Source organism: Lissotriton helveticus, chromosome 1_1, assembly GCF_964261635.1.
Source record: "Lissotriton helveticus chromosome 1_1, aLisHel1.1, whole genome shotgun sequence".
In the NCBI taxonomy this organism is placed as follows: domain Eukaryota; kingdom Metazoa; phylum Chordata; class Amphibia; order Caudata; family Salamandridae; genus Lissotriton; species Lissotriton helveticus.
This window is the reverse complement of record NC_136057.1, coordinates 4,728,849-4,751,727: the sequence shown is the minus strand read 5'-3', so window position 1 is coordinate 4,751,727 and position 22,879 is coordinate 4,728,849. Positions and strand designations below refer to the sequence as shown.

At 41.0% G+C, this 22,879-nt stretch overlaps 1 protein-coding gene across 1 annotated transcript in view; it reads left to right on the top strand.

Moving 5' to 3' along the window:
* LOC144766764 (solute carrier family 22 member 7-like) overlaps positions 1-22,879 on the top strand; it is a 383,697-nt gene that overhangs the window by 167,535 nt on the left and 193,283 nt on the right. The window contains exons 6-7 of the mRNA XM_078650508.1: positions 5,530-5,639; positions 5,748-5,962. Coding sequence (XP_078506634.1) covers positions 5,530-5,639; positions 5,748-5,962 — 325 coding nt within the window. The remainder of the gene's footprint in view (positions 1-5,529; positions 5,640-5,747; positions 5,963-22,879) is intronic.

Genomic DNA, 22,879 nt, shown 5'->3' with positions numbered 1-22,879 from the left:
TGGTATTTTTAGGGTTCAGGGTCAGTTTTCAGTTTTTGGGTAAAGGGGTATTTTTAGGGTTCAGGGTCAGTTTTCAGTTTTTGGGTAAAGGGGTATTTTTAGGGTTCAGGGTCAGTTTTCAGTTTTTGGGTAGAGGGGTATTTTTAGGGTTCAGGGTCAGTTTTGTGTTTTTGGGAAAAGGGGTATTTTTAGGGTTCAGGGTCCGTTTTCAGTTTTTGGGTAAAGGGGAATTTTTAGGGTTCAGGGTCAGTTTTCAGTTTTTGTGTAAAGGGGTATTTTTAGGGTTCAGGGTCAGTTTTTACTTTTTGGGTAAAGGGGTATTTTAAGGGGTCAGGGTCAGTTTTTAGTTTTTGGGTAAAGGGGTATTTTTATTGTTCAGGCTCAGTTTTGTGTTTTTGGGGTACAGGGGTACAGGGTAAAAAATAAAAATTAATATATTAATTAAATAAATTAAATTAAATTAAATTAAATTTAATTAAAATCTATTCATTTTAAATAATTTATATTAATAAAAATTATTATATATTTACTAATACTTACGTTGTAATGGTATGCGTTGTAAAGGTACCTGTGTTGTAAAAATATGCGTTGTAAATACATGCGTTGTAATGGTTTTTGCGTTGTAAAAATTTCGTTGTAAAGGTATGCGTTGTAAAAGTATGTGTTGTAACGTCATACATACTTTATATTACTAATGTATTTTTTCTTATTATATATAAATAAATAATACATATTGTATATACATATATGTTAGAAAAGCTTTTTTTGAATTTAAATAACTATGAAAAAGTGAATAACAGAAAGGTAATGTGTATATAAGGTTATAAAGAAAATGACGATATTTTTTTTATATTAATATAAGTAGAAAGGTAGTCGATATTAGTGTTGTCGATATTAGTGTAGAAGGTAATGTTATTTTAAATATTGTCGATAATGTAGTAGTCGATATTTATGTAGTCGATATAATTGTTAACGATATTAGAGTAGTCGATAAAAAAATATCGATATTTGTGTAAATCCTTGTTTAAGTATATGGTTACGATATTTTTGTAGACGATGTATTTGTGGCGATATTTTTGTAGGTCGATGTTTTAGTAATCAATATTTCATCATGGAACCATAAACAAGCGCCAACCGTCTAAACTACAATCACTTCAAAATGCCACAGCTAGAATTTTGTTCAACATCTTGAACTACCATCAGATTTCAAGCAGAATTAGAACACTTCATTGGCTGCCAGTTCAACAGCACATTGAATTTAAAGCATTATGCCTGGTACATAAAACACTGTTTGGTGTGGAGCAGCGGTTCTACAGCAACTGTTACGTGGGATTAGATCTGCTAATAAAGGTCTAGATCAGATACCTAGAATACAAAAGGCTCGATGGGGAGGCAGATGCCTGACCTATTGAGCATCCAAGCTCTGGAATGAATAACCTGGCGCCATCAGGCTACTTACTCACCTCCTACAATGCATAGCTTTTGCCCTGGTCAGAACCTTCTGCAGACAGCCAATCAACTGTGGTCAACCAACCCTGCACTTGTGTGCAAGCCTTTGCCCTTTGCACAACCCTTCACTGAGAGCCTACTCCCTTCAGAGACGCAAGCCCCTTTAAGTGGCCAAACCCCTACTATGCACAGATTTCACCATATTCCAAACTCTTTGTGGACACAGGACACCTGTTGGCAATTTACAACCGTTTTATGTTAAGTGAATTTGTAAAGTGCACTATCACACTTAACCCTATCCTGGCCTGTGGGTGGGCAACCCCCTCCCTTGCACAATGTTCGGCCTGTGCACAACTTCTGACCACTAAAGGCCTGCTTAGTTTTTATACGTTTGGGCCTCTTGATAACTCCAATGGTCAGTATGACCTCTTACAGTGGTAATAACATTATATTATAATATTCTGTCCGTATATGAATTTATAATACTTTTATAACCCACTGAAATGGGCTCTTAAATTTATTAAACTGCCAACCCCTTGTTATCATTCTTTCCTTTTACATTGGGCTTTTAACAGTGGCATCACCTTTTAATAAGCAATTGCGTCCACTATGGTGCATGCTAAAATGTAACATTTTCCTATTTTTAAACCTGTGAACCTTGTTTAGATTTTTAAACTTTTGTTACTTGTTTTGAGTTTTTTAATTGTTGGTGATTCATTTTCCAAAACATACCAGGACATTTGAACTTAGATTAAAAAGAGATAAAAAATGATTTCTTGCACAGTGACTAGTGGTCAGACACCAACTTGTCTCGATTAGAGGAACTTTGGTCCCTAACTACAATCATTTTAGAGCAGATCATATATTAAATTGCCATGTTGGTGTATAGAGGATTTACATCCCTATGGATGTTCAGGACTTGAGATGGCATTGTCAGATGTTCTAAGTGAGTGTTTCTTGACAGTACCCCCAATTAAACTTGCTCTGGTACAGGTTGCTTTTTATCATCTTGTCAGACTACGTCTCTTTTCCTGTAGGAATTGAAAAAAGGTTTGAAAAGATCAGAGTGTCCTCAACATGTAGGGACATACCTTATAAGACCAATCAGATCTCTTTTCTTTTGTCAAACATGCCACAGTACCTGTTTTAGTGGTACTGTCACGCCATAAAATGCAGAAACTTCCTAAAAAACCTGCTTAATTGTGCCAAGGAGAAAACATCTGGGTTCAAAGTAAAATTAAACTCACACTTACATACCAAACATAACTTGTTTTTATGTTCTGACAGGTTCTGTGATTATGTCACTGGATCTGTATCAGGAAGTAAACACCACATAAGACTCCTGCAGGACTCTCTCATTAGTTCTATGAGTGCCGCAGGAGCACCATGCTACCAATGGAAATTAAAAAATTAAAAAAATAAAGTTGATATCAGCCATTTGGTTGGGAAACAACACACTACTCAAAATTCACAAAAGAAAGTAAAGGTAAAAGAAACATTACAATTAGGTATAGGAAATAAATCTTAACTTACATAAAAAACTGTGAAATTCACTGGTAAAAAACTAAATAAACTTAAAGTGACATTGCCTGTTATCTTACATTGAGGAAACCCCATAAATTCACATAAAAATCAAAGGTTAATGTGACATTGAAGTTAGGTATGGTCACAAGATCTTACTTTGTGTTAAAAAAAACTAGGTATTCAATAAAAAAAATAAAGATTAATGCAGAGTTATAGTTGGGTATGATAATAAAGATCTTCCTATTATATCACTTATGGCATGTTCAATGACATGAGCGATGACATCACTGATGACAGCTCAAAGATATAATGGGTGACACCATCCAAGCTACTGCTCCTTAGACTCTATAAATCCCTAAATCATTTTAGTATATGAAATTGGTAGTAAGGTGCCAACCGACACATACACCATAGAATGATTATATGTACATGTTTGCATGTCAGAAATAGAAATAATTTAGTACTGGAGACAGTTTGGATTTACTATGGTAAAAGTTATATGATGTACAGTTTAGCTACAAATAAACTTGTAAGTACAATCTTTACTTTCTTTAATCAAGGTAAAGACTGAGTGCAACTAGTACGAGTTGCAGGCATAAGATTAATAAGACATAATATACTGTGGCTTAATTCAAAGTTCTTTTTCCAAAATATATTATAAAATCTAGAGCTTATTCTTAAAATTCATTATTCACCTGTGGATTTCACTGCACATGCTAGTGCTGTCATATAGTGCCAGTGACAATGTCTATATAAACTAGAGACTTATTAGGTGCAGAAATGTCTTTCCAGAAGTTCAATAAAGTATCTGATACATTGTACAAAGTTGAAAATTGTGTGATGTAAGGGTGACTAGCAAACAGCTCAAATCGCAGCATGTCTGTAAGCATTGTGATATCGGTGTTTGCAGCATATTTGTAAGATATTTTGAAAAGCTACGGGCGAGTTCTGCACAGGATCTGGTTGGTGGCTAATGAATACATGTAAAATAATTGACTTAAAATTCTATATCACACGTGGTATTTTTCAGGTACATCTTGTTAAGGTAAATAAGTGTCATTCATTCTTTTAAATGGAATTCAAGGTTTAGGGGATTGACAATCACCTAAATACTTACCAAGTCATAAATTGGGCAATTCAACAAAAGTAACTAACTCTTATGAGTATTTTACATGTGTAAATGTACTCATGCATACATTTCTGATCACATTAATATCCACATAGATACTGTGTTTGTTATGGACCTGATTCCCAGTGAAAAATAATATCTACTAAATGTGGATTATTTCATAGAAATGCTTCAGTTCTGCAAGTTGCTAAAAGGTTAGCATTACAGAGGTTATAGACAATTGGGTGGAGATGTACCTCGCTGAATACCTTCCATTATGTAAACCATAAAGTAAACAATTATATTAATTGGATGATATACTTACATTGTTTTTTATTATAAAACCTATATAGCTAACTATAATGCCACACACACACACTCACAGATAGACACCCTCACTCACATACATACCCCACATACATAGAGAAAATTTTGTGTGCCAAATAAAAACGTATCTTATTCACCTTGAGTGGAGTGCTAACAACTTTTTGGGTGGAGCTAATCACATAATTTTTGCATTTTAATATATACATAGCTTCCAATGTACCACCTTTACATTAATGTTTGTAAACATAGAGCTTCATTTAGGGTTTCACAAATTGGTTACTCTGTCGCAAACATGATGGATATCCTGTGTGTCTTATTACAAGTGCAGTAGATCCTTTGGCACTAGGGCAGCCAGATATCTATCACTTTTGTAATAGAGTAACCCGTCCACTAAACTCTGAATCAGGCCCAAAGTCTCATTGATTGGATCAGAGATGTCATATGACTGAGTTCAATGTAGCACATTATATATGGTACATCTTGGTCTCACTGTCAAGTTAAATGACTCCAAGTGCACACCGGCTTCCCCAGAGCATGGGACATCTCCCCAGCTCTTAAGGGAGGTATCAACTATCATGGTCTTACCTCAGACAAAGGTCACACAGCACTGGTGGGAGGGGTTGCTACCTGCCAGTCTGAAGAAGTTTGAAATCCTGGCCCAGTGATATTCTGCTTTGGAGGCAGAGACCATTAGTTTGTGCAATCAAAATGTTGATATTTTCAAAGACAAATATGGAGGAAGGGTGCCTTGCCCCTCTATCCAGGTTTTTGTTGTTGCTAAGTAAAGGTAGCTCACCGGTCATACAGTCAGAACAGGTCAGGTTGAGGATGTGTTAGTAAATGGCCTAGCTCCTTGGAAACTGTTGCAAGGTAGCCAAAAACATGAAATGTTAAATATTATTGGGGGAAACATATGTAAGTAGAGTCAGCTTTGATGTGTAGAACCTGGCTCAATTCTCTGTGAAGAGCAAAGCTTGTTTGTAACATGCTGTAGTCAGCCTTTTCTGCAACCTGTAATCAATGAAGACAAAGTTACCGAGATGAAGATTCAGCCCTGTAGACAAATGTAAATTCAATGAAGAGAACAAAAGTCTTTACTTATTGTGTATCTTTATTCTCAGGTACTCAGTAAGATTGCGGAAGAAGAGAACACTAAAACAAATTACTCATTCGTGAACTTGTTTAGCACTCCAGAAATGAGAAAAATCTCTCTTTACACAGGGCTGGTATGGTAAGGGAATATTGAGTATATGATAAAAAATGGTGACCTCAAATTTTTGTTATTCTTGGATAGTGGAGTCAGATTTCTACCAATGCATTCTTGCCTTCTCTCATATAGGTTTGGTGTGGCATTCTCCTATTATGGAATCAGCCTCAACATCACAGGTTTTGGGCTGAACATGTACATGACCACCTTCATTTATGGAGCCATTGAAATACCATTCAAGCTGACCCTGTACTTTTTCATTGAGAAGAGAAGTCGACGTCAAATACAAGCCTGGAGTATCCTTGTTTCCGGCTTCCTGATAGGCTTCAATACCGTCATTCCAGTCTGTGAGTTTTTTCCGGAAGCATGCTTTCTCAATAAGTTTTTATCACTTTCTTTTGTATAGTGTCCGCTATATAACAAAGAAGAAAACAGCAACTTAATACAATGTATTGCTTACAGCATTACAATACACACTAGTATAAAGAAAATATATATGAATCAGAAAGGAGGAAGCAAACAGACTCATAGCTAAGTATAATCCTAGTAATTTATCCCTAATACCCTTGAATTTTCTGATAAAATGCTGGAATGTATAGAACAAATATTTCATTGAGGCTAAGATGGCCATTTTGACTTCCCAGCGCAGGTCATCTATCTTAGAGTTGCATCTCTAAATGTGTAGAATTATCTTCTGCCATATGATGGAAGTCTTTGCAATCCATAATCTCTTATCTCTGTTCATTGGTATTGGAGAAAACATTAAATATATATTGTTGCCAACAACTGATAATCATGGGCATATAACAAAGAGCTTATAGTAAAGAGATCCTCCTGGAAAGACTCCCATGAAACAAAAATACGACAGAAAATGATGGAAATTTACCTTACATTCTGAAAATCTCTAATAGTCATGTGAATCTATAAAACCATACATTTTGATAATCCTTATCTTCCAAGGATCCCAGATGAACTTCACTGTCAGTTTTTTTTGTGTGTCAATCTCACCATGTCATCATGTCCTATTGTATGTACCGCTAATCGATATTTAGTGCAGCGTTCAGTGATACCCCCCACACTAAAGTCTTGGTTCAATCAAACCTATTCTATTTCAACAATGCCTCTGCAACTTCAACTGCCAAGCCATTGGTTAACATTCTCTCAGTGTGTGTGCCACAGATGCCATTCAGGTAAGCATGAATCTTACATTCTAATTTCTGGAAAAGCATGCATGTTGCAATTAAACATGTTTAGAATCCCCCAGTTTTCCAGTTTTAACATTTTAGCTAGAACAAGATATACGTGAACTGCTCTGTTTGTTCCTATTGGCTGTACAGCCTGAACTGTGCCAAAAACAGAATGAGAAAGAACAGAATTGGAATTGATAACTCTTGTCTTAAGCAGCAGTAAAGAACCTGCTGTCTTCCTATATTGATATCCTGTATTCCAAACCCCCTACATTTCCTCTTTTAATATTCTTCATATGTTTGACCACAGTTACCAGGTTGAGTGATAATGGTGATGGCAAAAAACCTTAGCCCACCTTTTAACCTTAGAAAGAACTCCATTCTTACAGACCCTTGCAATGCTCTTTTGATACAGTAACCACTCATAAAGTTGTACTCAAATCCCTTGTGTTCAAACGTACCACCTCAAAATGTTGTCAAATCGTCGCTTAACAACTACTGCTGTGAATCCTTACCCTTGGCAACAGTGAAAATGTCAAACATTGAGCAATATTATTTATGCCACATATTTTTGGAATGAAATTGATTTGATCTTTATGAATCAGGCTCTTTACTATATTATGTCATCTGCAGACAAAGAAGTTTTTTCGTCTTCTACAATTCAAGTTTATTAAAGAGATAGGAATTTCACTCTTGCATTCAGTGACACCTTTAGCTTGCTTTTCCGCTTTAAGTGAATTAATAAGTGAGCTGAGGCCCACCTGAGAAACTAATATAGAAAACCCAGGTCCATACCTTATGGTTACGAAAAACCCAGGTCCATACCTTATGGGTTACCCCATTTTCTTAAGGACAACCTGAGAAACTGACATGTTCATTAGATTATTTTCTTACACTGAAAGTTTCGTTCCTATGACCTAATTAAACAAGCATTAGAAATGCAATCGGGCTCGGATTTATTTGAGTTTGAGCTAATGGCATTATAAATGCCAATGTATTGTTGCTATGTGTTGTGGAGTGTGTTCATGTGGTGTGTACTGCCAGTGATCTCACCACTCTACTCACTACTCTACTCACTACTCTACTCACTACTCACTACTCTGCACTCACTACTCACTACTCTGCACTCACTACTCACTACTCTGCACTCACTACTCACTACACTACTCACTACTCCAATCACTACTCTACTCACTACTCTACTCACTACTCTACTCACTACTCTACTCACTACGGCTGTGCACACATGCACTGTGGATTAGTATGTCAAGGAAAATGCCTAAGTATTATTTCTCGTTAAAATACTTTTATTAAAATGTTCACTTCAAACAATGTAATATTCTTTCCAGTCTTTAAAAACAATAACATTGCATTAGTTTATTTGACAATGTTATGGCCCATTGCAGTGAAATGTAACGACTGTGATGCATGTTAGAGGACATTTTGATGTAGACTGAAAGTCAAATTTAGGCATAAAACCAACTTGAAATATTCTCATAAACTAGAGAACGTCGCTTTGGTCTTATTCTTGCCAAAATAAACGGTGTTTATGCACACTGCTCTATTCATAGGGGTTAGACTTGTGTGGCTTAAAATATTCTCAGCTGCGGCGCTGCATGTTATGTTCTTGAGTGTGCGAATGATGTATTTACTTTTTAATTCCACTCAAACACTACGGTTAATATATATTTTTTTCGATTCAAAGTGAGATTCAGTTTAAAAAGTCTGGCTCTAGGTTGCTCTTCTCTTTTATAATTTCTCAATTTTTACACTTCATGTGGTGGCGGAAGGTTAAAAAATGTACAATGCATTTTTCCTTCTTTAAAACGCACCTGGGACTCTCTCGCTGTGTGCTCTTGGACAGACCAGGATGCGGCCATCACATCGCTGGTGTGTTCGAGGCTCCCTTCTCGCTTGCAGTATCTGTGTTTGACCCCATATGAGATCACAGCTGCAGGGAGTTTGATGGGAGAGGCCTCGGTTCAGGGACATCAAAGGATTTTGGGGGCTCTGGGCAAAACGCATCTTGGGGGCCGCTTTTTGGAACAGCTTTGAATTTATGATCCAATTTCATCTCTTTCATGCCCTCTTTGGCCAGGCCACTGACAGTGCACAGTCCCACGTCCAGATTATAAACGTGTTTACATCGAATATTCTTGGATAATGTGACCCAGCAGCGGCCCACTAATATTACTGCAAATAATCTGAGCGAGCCCCTCCCATTTCTCACACATCATGTCCTATTTTGATATAAATAAAACTTTTTTACGGAGGTTGCATTAAACATAAACACATGACTCTGCAGAATATCTGTAATAAGCTCTCACACATCACCCACATTAAAATAAATTAAAGGAAAAAAGTATTTTAAACAATTTTAGGGGAGAGGGTGTAGCCTTGTGGCCAGAGCGGCGGACCTCGAAGCTGGGGGACTGGTTGGAGTCTCGGCAGAGACGCTCTACGTCCTGTGATTCTGGGCAGATCAGGTCATCTCCCCGCACCTCTCAAAAATGAATGTGTCTGTAACGAAAACGGTGCTATGTAAAGCGCTCTGATACCCGATGCCTCGGGGCTAGTGCGCGCTATATAAAGCTCTAAAAAAACCTTACCAAAAGAAATGTTTCAGAAGGGAATTCACACTGATCGGCTGTGCCTGTCAGAAGCAACTACGACGCTGGGCGCTAACTCGCGCTGGGAAAATCAGATTTACGTCAAACCAGGGCAGGGGGGACCCGGGACCCGGGAGGGCGGAGAGGGGTGTGTGTGCTAATCTGCGCCTGTCTACAGCCTGTCTACCTTTAGTCATGTAAGGAAGAGTGTCATAATCTTGTCTCGGCAACTGGCACATTAATGACCCGCTGGCATCGCCTGCATGTGGCCGGCGCTTCCCTCGCACGCCTTTGATCTGGTGAATAAAGAGGCTAAGAGGGCGTTGGACAGGTGGGTGACTGACAACCGTTTATCTGTACGTCTGTCTGTCTGTCACCGGCCCTCATCCCTCTGGATACGCGGACCCTTCCTGTGTTGTTATCTTATCTCATACCCTACACTCCTGTCAGCTGCTTAAATGACGCTCTCGTGCACGTGTCACTGTCCGGACGAGGAGCGCCGGCCGGATAAATAGGCCGCTCGCCTTCCCTCGTGAGCACCACAGGCCCGAAGCGCGCGGAGCAGAGCACGGGCCGGATACGTAGGAGTAACCGTGCTTTATGCGCACGGGACGAGGGGCACTGAGGGGGGTGAAAGGGTGCCCCACGGCCGATGCTCGTGGCGGGTGCCACCAAACGCGAGGAAGCCCCCCGTGGCACCCTGAAGCCTTTACGTGTGCACTAATGTGCGTGCACACCTCCATTTGCACACCTGTAGCAGCGTTCTCTGCACAACGATGAAGGTGCGCCTAGCTCAGGGTGTTTCGCTCCATTCACAGTAACAGCTTTATAAAAAGTGCGCAGCCAAAGGATGAAAAACGTGAGGGGGCTTATTTACAAGTCCCTTGCGCCGCCGGTGCCTCACTGTTAATATGGGTAAAATGACGGACCAGCGGCGCAAGAGCCTTGTAAATAAGGCCCGAGATGACCCACTGCGAAATCCTAAAATTGGGCCTGTGCGCAAGCTGACCATTGGGGATGGTGCGCCAGGGGGTGCGCGCGCCCGGCGGTGCACAGCGCAATGCGCGTTACACGGTCCTTGGAAGGTGATGCTGCGCCGAGGATGAAGACGCTATGCTGGCTCGTGCGACCAGTGCCACCGCCGCGTATCTGTGCAGTTAGTGCACAGTCAGAAGAGGTGAGACACGGGGCCTCTGCTCCTGGTGAACTGTGACCTCTGTGCACACCCGGGGGCCTCCCTGGGCTGTCCAGCACCAGGTGCCTTGGGGCACAGGCCCAGCTGTGTCCCGGGGTGCACGCACAGCTCTGCACATGCGGCTTTAACCTACGACCACCTGCACCGTATGGGCGCACCCCCCTAAAGTGTGCCAGGGGAGTTCTGTGCATTTGAAGGGCGCGCATTTCCTCTCACCGGCTTTGAACAGGAACGCGTGCTCCTGTGCACAACAGATAGGTGCAACTGCACCTGTGAACTGCACCGAAACGCCCCAGGTTTCTGGGCGCCCCGGGGGTCACGGGAGGGCCGCTCCGGCGTGAAGTGTCGCGGACGTGCAGTGTGCAGGGGAACGAGGCCGGTACACACAGCACAGCAGCGCCAAACCACACATGCGTGACGTGTGCACACACGAGTCACTACCAATGGACTTTGCTTTATGAAGTTTCACTGAAACGCCAGGAGCTGGGATGAAACATTGCAGTCCTGCTCAGGGTCCGCGCCTGCATTCCGGCCGGAGAGGGGGGCCCTCAGGCAGCGGGAGGGGGGCCAGCTTCCAGCAGCGACGGCGGTGATTGCGCGCTCCTCCCCGTGCGCCCGGTACTGTGAGGCGAGGCGGCGGCAGGCACCCTTCCCAGGCTCACTGCCGTGAAATGGATCCAAAACAAAAATATCCAGAAAAAAAAGTGCTTCCGGGACCTAACAAGGAAGCTGCGCGCTGAGCGCTGCAGAATTGTGAACGCGCCCGGCCATCTGCATTCACTAACGGAGGCACCCTGACAGCTCCTAATTACAATTTATGTACTTCTTTGCGCGAGCACGCACGAAATATGCCTCAAAATGGCGGAACAAAACTACATTTACCCTATCACTTCAAGCCTATTAAAACGAAAACACAAGGAAGACGAATCACTGACCAGATGACAGAAAACGCTAAGGAATGTCTGGAATTTCTCTCTCCAAGGCCCTAGGAGATACTTCTTCTTTTTTTTCTCCTTTAACATTAGTTCTCGAAACTCCTCCCAGTTTCACTGGGAAGGAGTCCGAGCCCTAAAAACTGTCTTGTTTTTATATTCATTTGCTTCTTACAGTAAGTAATATTTATTGTTTGGTTAATTAAAACCTTTACAATTTCCATATAAAAACGTAGTAGCAGCATAGTTCATATTCTAAAACCATTTTTTTAAATATAAAAACATATAAGAACTTTCATGAGTTATATTGACATGCGTGAATCAGTTGTCAGTAATTGTTTGCACAGACCATTAGTTAAGAAAAGCAAGGCTCAATTCTCCAGGAGAGAGGGACTGTTCAGTCATCGGTAGGTTGTTAAGAGCAACAAAGGAAAATTGCTTGGCTTTTCTACTTAAGCATGTATCTTCTGGGTGTTGAGTGACCACAAAATGTCACAAAGCGAAACGCTAGCTGTATATCACCACCTCCCAAACATGCCTTCACAGCGTGTCTGCAGGTTCTTATCCGCTTACTCACAAGGAGCGGTTTTAGTAACTGTCGCCATTTGGCCTGTAAATTTCTGCATATACATAATAGGTGTAATCCACTTTCATTAGCATCCTCACATAGGCGGCATATTGACTAACCCTGTAGTCGCTTCCACGGGGGAAGATGCGGTAAAGATGGTAAAATACCCAATCGAAAGTGAAGATATATTTCTTTCTTCTTTCTATTGAAACCCGTGCCTAAGTATGGTTGTGGAGACGATTTATCATAGCTGTGGACCACAAACCATCTGTGGGCTCTTTCTGTAAGTATCGCCTTGTCTTCTACTAGTGGTAGCTTTTTCACTGTCTTGTTTACAATTTGTTTAACCCGTTGGCTGCTTCCGCTTTTTTGCGGCAGTGCGGCCGTTTAAAAAAATGGGCGCGGTCGCATTGGCCATTGGGCGACGACAGCACCAGCGAGGTAGTGCTGCCGTCGGACAATGGCCGACGGCAGCAGCCAACGGGTTAAAACAATGGTAGAACCCCGAGGCGGCTCAAAGTTCCTTGAGTACCATACAATCTATTGATGCTGTCAAATAGGTCCTAGCTGCACACTCCCTATTTAGGTGTATTTTGTTCCATAAATGTGAGTTCAGTGTGCCTGCTTCAGATTTTTATATCCTATACCAGCTCTTAGCATAGGCTCCTTTGCGGGCTATTTCTTGACTTTGCATGCCGAATTCTAGCCTTATTTGGGCTGGAGAGACGTACCTTGGTAAATTAAATATTATCCTGGCAGCTTTTGAGACAGTTCTATCCAAAGTGAGTGCATCTCTTCCCCTCAGACATTCACTCCCATAAGTGATTGCCGGGATGAGTTTCGCTTGCCAGACTTGTACCAGTGGAAAAAGGCTAGGGCCAGCTGTTTTTGTTTGATCAATTTTATGGCTACCGCGATCGTGTTGCCTTTTCTTTTAATTGCTTCTTTTTGTAAATTGAAAGTCCCCTTATTATCCATCATCACTCCTAGATACTTATATTGGTCAACTACTTTGATTGGTGAATCTGCCATATACCAGCAATATTTAGAGGTTTCCTTCTTTGGATGTATCCTCATAACCTTTGTTTTTTCGTGATTAATGGTTAATCTATTAGATATTGAATATTGACTTGTTGTGTCCAATACGTGTTGGAGGCCAATAGGGGTGTAGCTGACCAGTAAGAGATCATCTGCGTACAAGACGTTAGAAAGTAACAGCCCTCACAGTTTTGGCGAATGAGAATTGCAGATATCCAGTTCTGAAGAAAGGGTAGACATAAATAGGTTGAAGAGCGTTGGTGCCAGGACGCACCCCTGTTTAAGCCCCATGGTTGTTGGAATTTTCCTGGACAGGTACTTTCCATCCCCTAGCTTCACTTGGACCCAAGTATTTGTGTGAAGCAATATTAACTGGTTGAGGAGAGCAGATGGTATTTTCATTTCCTTGAGTTTGTGCCAGAGTTTACTTCTATTGATTTTGTCAAAAGCTGACGAATAGTCAATAAAAAACATGAATAGGGGAAGTTTTGCTGTTTTAGCCCTGTCTATCAGTAGGGATAATGCAAGAATGTTAGTAGTTGTCCCCGTGCCCAAGCAGAAGCATGTTTGGTTGATTGGTATAATTGATTGTTCTTCAGCCCATGCAGTGAGGTCGTCCAGAAGGAGGCCAGCGTAATATTTCGCCTCAATGTCAATTAAGACCACAAGCCTATAACTATTTGCTAAGTTCCTATCCCCTTTCTTGTGTATTGGATATATTATTGACCCCCACCAGGAGTCTGGGATGCGACTCCTCCTACTATTTGGCCATACAGCGGTAGTAGAGTGGGCGCCCATTATTCCGGGTCCATTTTCAATAGAGTTGGTGGAATCCTGTTAGGGCTCGGAGCGCCATCCCTCTTGCCCTTGGCTATCCTATTCTTGATCTGGATAGTTGTGAATGAAAAATTATTGTTTCCAGTTGGGAAATTTAAATGTAGAGGGGATGCCTCTGGTATATTTCTGGAGGTCTGCCTCTGTGGATCATTAAAGTGTTGGTGCAGTTGCCGAACTAAGGTTTCTTCTGACAGGTGAGAACTTACTCTTTGCACATTCAGGTTGGCCTAGCTGTTTATTGTTTATTGTTCGCCAAAATCTTGCGCCATTGTTCATCTTGGAATTGTACAACAGCCGCGCCCACAGGTTATCATCCCTATCCCTTTTTGCCTGTCAAATTTCTTTTTTCTTTGTTGCTTTTAGTTGCGATAGCTCCCTTTGTGAAATGGGATCATGGCCTGTGCGTCGATGATTACGTATTTATTTATTGTATTCTTGAGCTTGTGGAGGTTTGAAGTTGTGAAATTTGAAAATTGGTTCTCCTGACGGACTGGCAAACTGCTTGTCATTGAAGCTGGAGGAGCACTTACCGTATTCACTGCTCCCAATGTTTTGGCTAGGTGTTCCCAGTGTGCCATCATATTTTTGTTTACGTCTGTCTGTTCCCGTTGCTCCCATATTGCCTTTGCTGTTGATAATAGTTCCTCTGGAGGATTAGTTTTAATGTTTAACCTCCTGAAATTGTCCGTATATATGGACTCTGGATCCTCTGCTGGCATATCTGATTATGTTCTAGATAGTCTTGTAGAAAATTCTTGTGGCAAATGATCGCTTTGATCTTGGGCCACTAATCTGGAAGCCTGTGATCCTGCTGAAGAATGATCAGGATACAAAAGTGTAATCTATCAACGTGCTTGAAATTGCGCTGTGGAATGTTGCCACCGGGGGCTGGTCTCCAGGAAAGCGCCCACTTACAGCCACAGCGCTTAGATGTTCCAGGTCTTTTACAAGGTTCTTAGCGTGTGGTGTTTGTCACTTCTTGGCACTCGGCTCCTGACAAGGAATGTTCCAGGAGATGTATTGCTCATCAAGTAGCTCGCCCCTCTTCAGTGGCCTCATCAGATTCATATTAAAGTCCCCCGAGAGTAGCAGATTAGTCGTGGATTCTTCTGTCAATAATCTAGTTATCTCTGCCCCCACTATTTTTGCTCCTTTGATTTTGTTGCAAGGGTGTATGTAGATGTTTAGGAGTATTAGTTGTTGTTTGGTATTTCCCTCCCTTATGTCCGCTCTAAGTGCCTTAATTGCATTTGTTGGTGATGTAAAGCTATCCACATCTTTAGTCGATGTTATGTTCTTTATTGATGAATAAATTGTTAGACCAACCTTTAGATGTCCAAATTTGGAGCTTTTAACTGCTGGGCTGTGATGGGGTTTAAAACCAAGTAAATGGAAGGGTTCTTCTAAACATGTCTCTTGGAGTAGAATTAGGTCAAAGCCTTGAAAATAATCCAGAAGTTCTTTATCCAATGTTTGGCTGCCCAGACCACTTATATTCCAGGAGCAAATTCGTAGGTGTTTGTTTTGGATGTACGGCATTACGACGCGTACTGTTACAACACGTGCCGTTACAACGCGGTTTTTTCAACGCAAGTCGTTACCACGACTTGCGTTGGAGGGGGTGCGGACTTAGGAATTTTTTAATTTACTATTCCAACACCAGCCTACGTACAGTAGGGAAGGTGTGGGATAGTAAATTAAAAAATTCCTTGTCCTGCAGCGCCCTCCAGCGCAAGTCGTGGTAACGACTTGCGTTGAAAAGACCATGTTGTAACGGCACGGCGGTGTAACAGCCGCGTCGTAAAGGCTGTTCATCGTTTGTTTTGTCCTGAGTCAAGTGCACTCGTCTTGTCGATTTATGGTCTTTGCTAGCCATGACCAATTTTCTGACTGGAGTATTTGCTGTTGGTCTTTCCTATCGGCTGGATGAGCGTCCGTGCTACGGGTGCATTTCAACACAGATTGCGATTGTGTGCCAGCAGAAGCAGGAGCTGAGTACCCTTGCTCTCTTTTAATTGGGATTAATGGATGCGGATAGCCCGGCTTTTGTTCGAGTTGTATTTTTAACCCCCAAGCTTTTAGTTGGGGTTCTTCTGCTAAAATCCACCTTGCTACTTCCTCTGAGAACCAGATTCTCTTGGTTATTTCTCTGTCTGAAATTCCCTTGATGCTTTTGAATGCAATTATTCTGAGATCATGTGTGTTTATGTCTGCCAGATTTCCAATTGCTTGAATCACTTGTATTATATTCCCTCTGTTAAGGATATCCCCACTGCCTCTGCACTTATATTCGGGGATAAACAGAATTGAATAATTTTTAAGTTGTGGTTGGTTGGCGGTTAAGGGTGTTGCCTTAATAGATGTCTCCTCTTCAGCATGCACATTGGAATGTGTATGTTAGAGATCTCTTTGGCCTGTCCTGGTTATGGTGAATGATTTCCTTAAAATTGCTGCTTCTCCGGACCTTTCCTTGATGGTAATAACTGGTACTCTGCTTACGTGATTACTGTCTGCGTTCTGTGCTGTTGTAGGTGGCGCTATTTATTCGTCCGCCGCCTTATACAGTTTAAGTTCTGGATCCCCTGATGCTAGAGTAGTTGACGGGCTTGGTTTCCTTTCTCCTGCTGTTTTCATTGGGATGGGATTCTCTGCTGATCTATTCTTGATAGAGGGTGCTGGAGCTCGGGTACTTACGTTCTTTATGGTTTCTTCCGACACTGTTAAGGGTGGCTCTGTTAATTCATCCTCTGTATTTTCATATTTGGTGTCTGAATCGCCTACTTTTGGGGTTTTCAGATAGCTTGCTTTATCTCCTTCTGGGTACAGTGCTTCCATTGAGATACTCGTAGCATGTCTTTTTGTCCCCAGTTTTATGAAACCTGTGCCTTTTTCGTCTTTCTTCCCTTTCTCTTTGTTTGCGACTGGGTTTGTGGTCCTCATTCCTCGTAGCATCAGGTTTATCAGAAACCTTTGATTCAGGATTTGTTGGTGAGGATCCCTCCGAAGGATGGTCAAACTGTGCTCGACACCCCTGATATGCTCTATTATATTGTGACTTCCAGAATCCTCACACTTTTGGTCTTCTGCTTTTTTCGGTAGTGATTGTCTGCCTGTTGTTTAAGTGATTGTCTAGTCGTTTTTCCTTTTGAAGATTATGTGGGGGTCCCTTTTCCCATCCTATCTTGACCTTTTCTTTCTCGGAGTAGGATGCACCCGTCGAGGGCTGTTTGTTTCAGCATCCTGAGATTGTTTACAGGGGATTTTTGCTACTCTTCAGATGTCTGCTAGGATGTCCTCCATAACCACTGGAAGAGTGTAGAGTGTGTCAACTAAGGCGAAACAGGTACAGTGAGTTGGGGCCAGATACGTATCTGCCTGGGCCCTTTTGATCAAGTTGTTCGTGTCTGCCAGTCTACTGTCGATGTTTGAGATGTGGTGGCCACTGAGTTAAGGATGGAAAGTTGAACATCCATCTTGTCAGAGTGGTACAGCATTGACTTGACAGAGAGCTGCATGGCGTCCAGTAAGGATTCCCAGAGCTTGTCTTAGTCTAATCGATTGGCCCCTTTGTTGCTGATTTGTGGAGTGGTAGTGGCCTTTGCCTGCCAGAAGTCTGAAAATTGGTAAGAATGAGAAAGCTCTTGCTGATCTTGACTATATGTCATATGAGCTAGATTGTCCGTTAGGCCGTCTGCGGATCCCGTTCCTTTTTCTCCCATTGTTTGATAGGAGCTGCAAGAAGAATCAGTGGCTTGTGTATTAAGAGTGGAAGAAGAGACCGTGTTGAGACTGTCAGTTGTGGTTAGATTATCACACTTTGATATGCTTTTGTCAATACTCGTTAAAACCTGCGCCCTACTAGGGCTGGTCCCGTGGTAGTGGAGTTTCAAACCTGTCTCTGGGCAGGAGTCGTTTATTACCTTTGGACCCAAGGACTTTTAGGGCTGTGGTTCCAGACGATCGATGTGATTATCTTTTTTGGAGTAGATGGCGTCATTTTTGGTGGTTTAAGTCCCATTGCCGAACCTCATCGTGAGTATTGGATTTGCTTCTTACTGTGTAAATCTGGAAAGAATTTGGGAAAAGTCTGGTTAATCAGTGCTTTTTCCTACAATGTGCTTATGATCAGCATCTCTCTCATAACAAGACATCACAAGGGAAGGATCACACTAGGGCTACCATATGACCTCCATCATTGGTCCTTTCAGAAGCAATGTTATAATTTACCCCCATTGTGGGCCTTATAAACTAATATAATTACATTTGAAGGCACCCCACAAAACATGATACCTGTGACTCAGATCATCTGACTAGTGACAATATGTTTCATCGGGTCCAATTTACTGAAACAAGGTTTGGTGACAACACAGTAAATAACTTTAATGGGCTTTCTGCAGGTTAAAAAATAATCTACAAAAATAGAGAACACAGAAGGGGAGGTGGCCGCACTATTGTTAAGCCAAGAAAAATTCTGTACAGAAATACATGGCACACACTACTCACTATGCTATCTAATCTGTATGACAAGATTCCTGTAGAGAAAATTATTATTTACTTTTTTTTAAAGACAGGCCAATAGTTCTTGCTTTCTGTTACATTTCCCACTTGCATCTCCACTTTATTGGGTCAATAACCAAGGAAAGTTCCACAAGCGTAACGGACTCATTTTTTGGACTTGTTTCTGCTGCTGAAAGTGTGGAAATTATTTCAAGATTGCTGTTGTTTTCCAGTCACTTGATTTCCTAGGGTTTAGATCCAATAGTATTTGTGAAAATTCTTGTTAGTTGTTGTAGTCTTAGAAAGTTCATAACATTGACTATTCTAGCAATAAATTCACCATTGCCTATTTATCTCACCCAGCTTCTAAGCATTTTCCCATTCTGCCCAGAATGACTGCTTAATATTAAAGGGGCCATCAAGAGTAAAAAAAACAACAACAAAACCAGTTATTTTTCCCAAGTTGTGCATCTCCAAGCATCAGTACTGACAAGCGTTGTGGAATGTTCATTATTTGATGATGTCATCTTGGGGCTTGAGACATACTGTAATGTGATTCACTTGATGGTCCTGTGGTATTTATTTATTGCATCCCTGGATTTCTCCCTCTTTCACAAGGACTATGTGCAGTCTCTCTACTTGGAAATTCTCTAGGTGACAGTTGGAGAGTTGGTGGATGAGGCTCATTCAACCCAACTTACTTTTGCACTGCTGCATTTCTTGTTGGTGAGTTCTGACCAGGTCTGTGACAGATTATACAAGGCATTGGATCTTGTTTGGAGATCTTCCATTTTGAGATTGCACTGAAATGCATGATTTGCATTCCAGCATTCCAGCCAGGTTTGCCACCATTTTAGTGTAATTGATGGAAAGAGGCCGTTTGATATACTACTCACTACTCGGCATTACTTTCTTCTTGATGATGCTCACGTAGGGGCCGATTCACAGAACTAACCTAAGACAAAATCCTAAATTTACTACTTTTGGTATTCACAGAAGGCATTTAGTAGTAGTAAAGTTAGGACTTTGTCTTAAGTTTCACAGAAGACAGACTTAAGACAGACTTAAGACAGGCCTAAGACAAAATCCTAACTTTACTACTACTAAATGCCTTCTGTGAATACCAAAAGTAGTAAGTTTAGGATTTTGTCTTAAGTTAGTTCTGTGAATCGGGCCCGTAGTGAGCTGGTGAACCCACAGTGTGCGATCAATGATTTTATTTCTGGATCATGTTTTCATCCTGCAGGCACATGCATTCACTTTTAGGTGCCCATGTCTATTGCACAGCTTTCTGGAATTGAATCACAGTATAGCATTCATGCTTTTACCTGAAGTAACTTTCAGAAGAGGATGTGGTTTTGTTTTAGTGTATTTGTGGAAGGAGTTAATACTGGTTTGCTTTGCTGCCCAAGCCATGGATGTTGGTGAACCTGTCCCTGCTTTTCTACACTGTTTTCTGTAAGTGGATAAGTATTATTGTGTTGAAGGTGTGCTCTTGTACTATATTTCAATTTTCACAGATGTGCATCATTTCAAGGTGATTCTAATGTTTACTGTTGTGAAGTCTATTTGAGGATACACAGAACTGTTTAAGGGTTGAGCCAAAAGGATGCACCTGGATTAAATACATTTGAAAAATTGCTAAAATAATTGACTTGATAACTTACCTAGATCAGCTACTGTTCTAGAGAGATACCGTTTCGGGTAAAGATGCTGAGTGAGGATGACTCTGAATGAATTTGTTATGGTACTTACAGGCACGTGCATCATTGTTGGCTTTTGCGATTTCTTAATTGCGATTTTTGAGGAATCGCAATTAAGAAATCACAAAATAATGAACGTTCTACAACGCTTGTCAGTACTGATGTTTGGAGATGCACAACTTGGGAAAAATAACTGTTTTTGTTGTTGTTTTTTTTTACTCTTGATGCCCCCTTTAATATTAAGCAGTCATTCTGGGCAGAATGGGAAACACACTGTGCTTGAGAACGTCCCACTTGGGCGGGGTTAAAGCTATGATTCCACACAGCTGCTGGGACTTTGTGCATGCAGCCAGTGAACAAGGGCATGGAGCCCGTAACATGTTTGGCGTTTTGGTTGTGTGGTTTTAAACGGGCTGTGCATATTAGCTGCAATAAACAATGGCTATATTCCCAACTGAGCAGGCGTCTCTATGCAAGGCAACTTGGATTTTTGTGATATATCTCTCTCTCTATATATATATATATATCAAAACAAAACCCTTTCAGGCATAGAGTGCCGCATAAATTATGCAAAAAAGAAGAAGAGATCTCTGGGTAGTTCTCAAATTTAGGTAGAAAGCAGCCCCTGTTAGAGCACTCTCAACACCAGCGACACTCTAGATCTGCTCACCTAGTACAGCACTGTACTTGTCCTGTGCTTAAAGACTTTGCTGTATAAATTGCAAGAGACTTTATCATTTTCTATCTCGGCGAGGATAGCACTGTGCTAATCCTATGCTTAAAAATTTTGATAGAAAAACAGACATTTGAGGTGAGCAGATCTAAAGTGTCTCTGGTGTTGAGAGTGCTCTAACAGGGGCTGCTTTCTACCTAAATTTGAGAACTACCCAGAGATCTCTCCTTCTTTTTTGCATATTTATATATATATATATATATATGTATATATATATATATATATATTACCTACTGGCGATAGCCAGTAGGTATATATAGTTAGGATTGTTTTCCATAGGGAAATCGCAACATTCTATTGGGAATAACTTTGGTGCCGGTTGAGGAATCTTCCTGAAATTTTCCTTAACTTTGCCTCGCGGCGCTCCGGTCCTTCCCTGAAAGTTTGGGGGGGATTTGTCAAGGGGGGGCCGACATAAAAGGGGAGTCCCAAAACGTGTTTTCCCCATGTTAATTTCCATAGGGCGGTTGGACTCACTTTTAGCCCGAACGGCTGAATGGTTTTCCACCAAACTTGGCAAAATTGTAGGGACTGGCAGCCCGATGTGCCTTTGCTATGTCTCAAGATATGTGCTCCAGTGGTTTTTGCGAAAATTAACTTTGAAAAAATATATATTGGGCTACATTGGGCTATATATATGTTAGAGCCCAAATGTAGCCCAATGTAGCCCAATGTAGCCCAATGTAGCCCAAAGTAGCCCAAAGATGGCCACCAGAGACCAAAAAAAACAAATGAAGCCCAAATATCAGCCAGATGTAGCCCAGCTATAGCCCAATGACAGAATGTCCCAGAGTGTTCTAAAGAACAACTAGAGCCCTAACAGTCATACTTATGACAAAAGTATGGCACACCTGAAGTCATCTTGATTGGAATAAAGTATTAACACTTAAAACATTTAATTTGCAAAGGAACAAAATGAGGGGGTTCATTTTGCCATAGAAATTAGGATTAGTGCTGAAGAAAGAAAAATTAGGGCACATTTTGAGTGACTTCTCAAATCCTCTTATATTTCATTAAAAAACATTCTGATATGCATATATATATATATATATATATATATATATATATATATATATTACCTACTGGCGATAGCCAGTAGGTATATATAGTTAGGATTGTTTTCCATAGGGAAATCGCAACATTCTATTGGGAATAACTTTGGCGCCGGTTGAGGAATCTTCCTGAAACTTTCCTTAACTTTGCCTCGCGGCGCTCCGGTCCTTCCTTGAAAGTTTGGGGGGGATTCGTCAAGGGGGGGCCGACATAAAAGGGGGGTTCCAAAACGTGTTTTCCCCATGTTAATTTCCATAGGGCGGTTGGACCCACTTTTAGCCCGAACGGCTGAATGGTTTTCCACCAAACTTGGCAAAATTGTAGGGACTGGTAGCCCGATGTGCCTTTGCTATGTCTCAAGATATGTGCTCCAGTGGTTTTTACGAAAATTAACTTTGAAAAAATATATATTGGGCTACATTGAGCTATATATATGTTAGAGCCCAAATGTAGCCCAATGTAGCCCAATGTAGCCCAAAGATGGCCACCAGAGACAAAAAAAAAACGAATGTAGCCCAAATATCAGCCAGATGTAGCCCAACTATAGCCCAATGACAGAATGTCCCAGAGTGTTCTAAAGAACAACTAGAGCGCTAACAGTCTTACTTATGACAAAAGTATGGCACACCTGAAGTCATCTTGATTGGAATAAAGTGTTAACACTTAAAACATTTAATTTGCAAAGGAACAAAATGAGGGGGTTCATTTTGACATAGAAATTATGATTAGTGCTGAAGAAAGAAAAATTAGGGCACATTTTCAATGACTTCTCAAATCCTCTTATATTTCATTAAAAAAATTCTGATATGCAGTCTCCCAAGATGGCCACCAGAGACAAAAGAGCCTGTGCTTAAAAACTCTGTTAGCAAAGCAGGCATTTGAGATTTAAAAAACGTTTTAATATATAAAAAC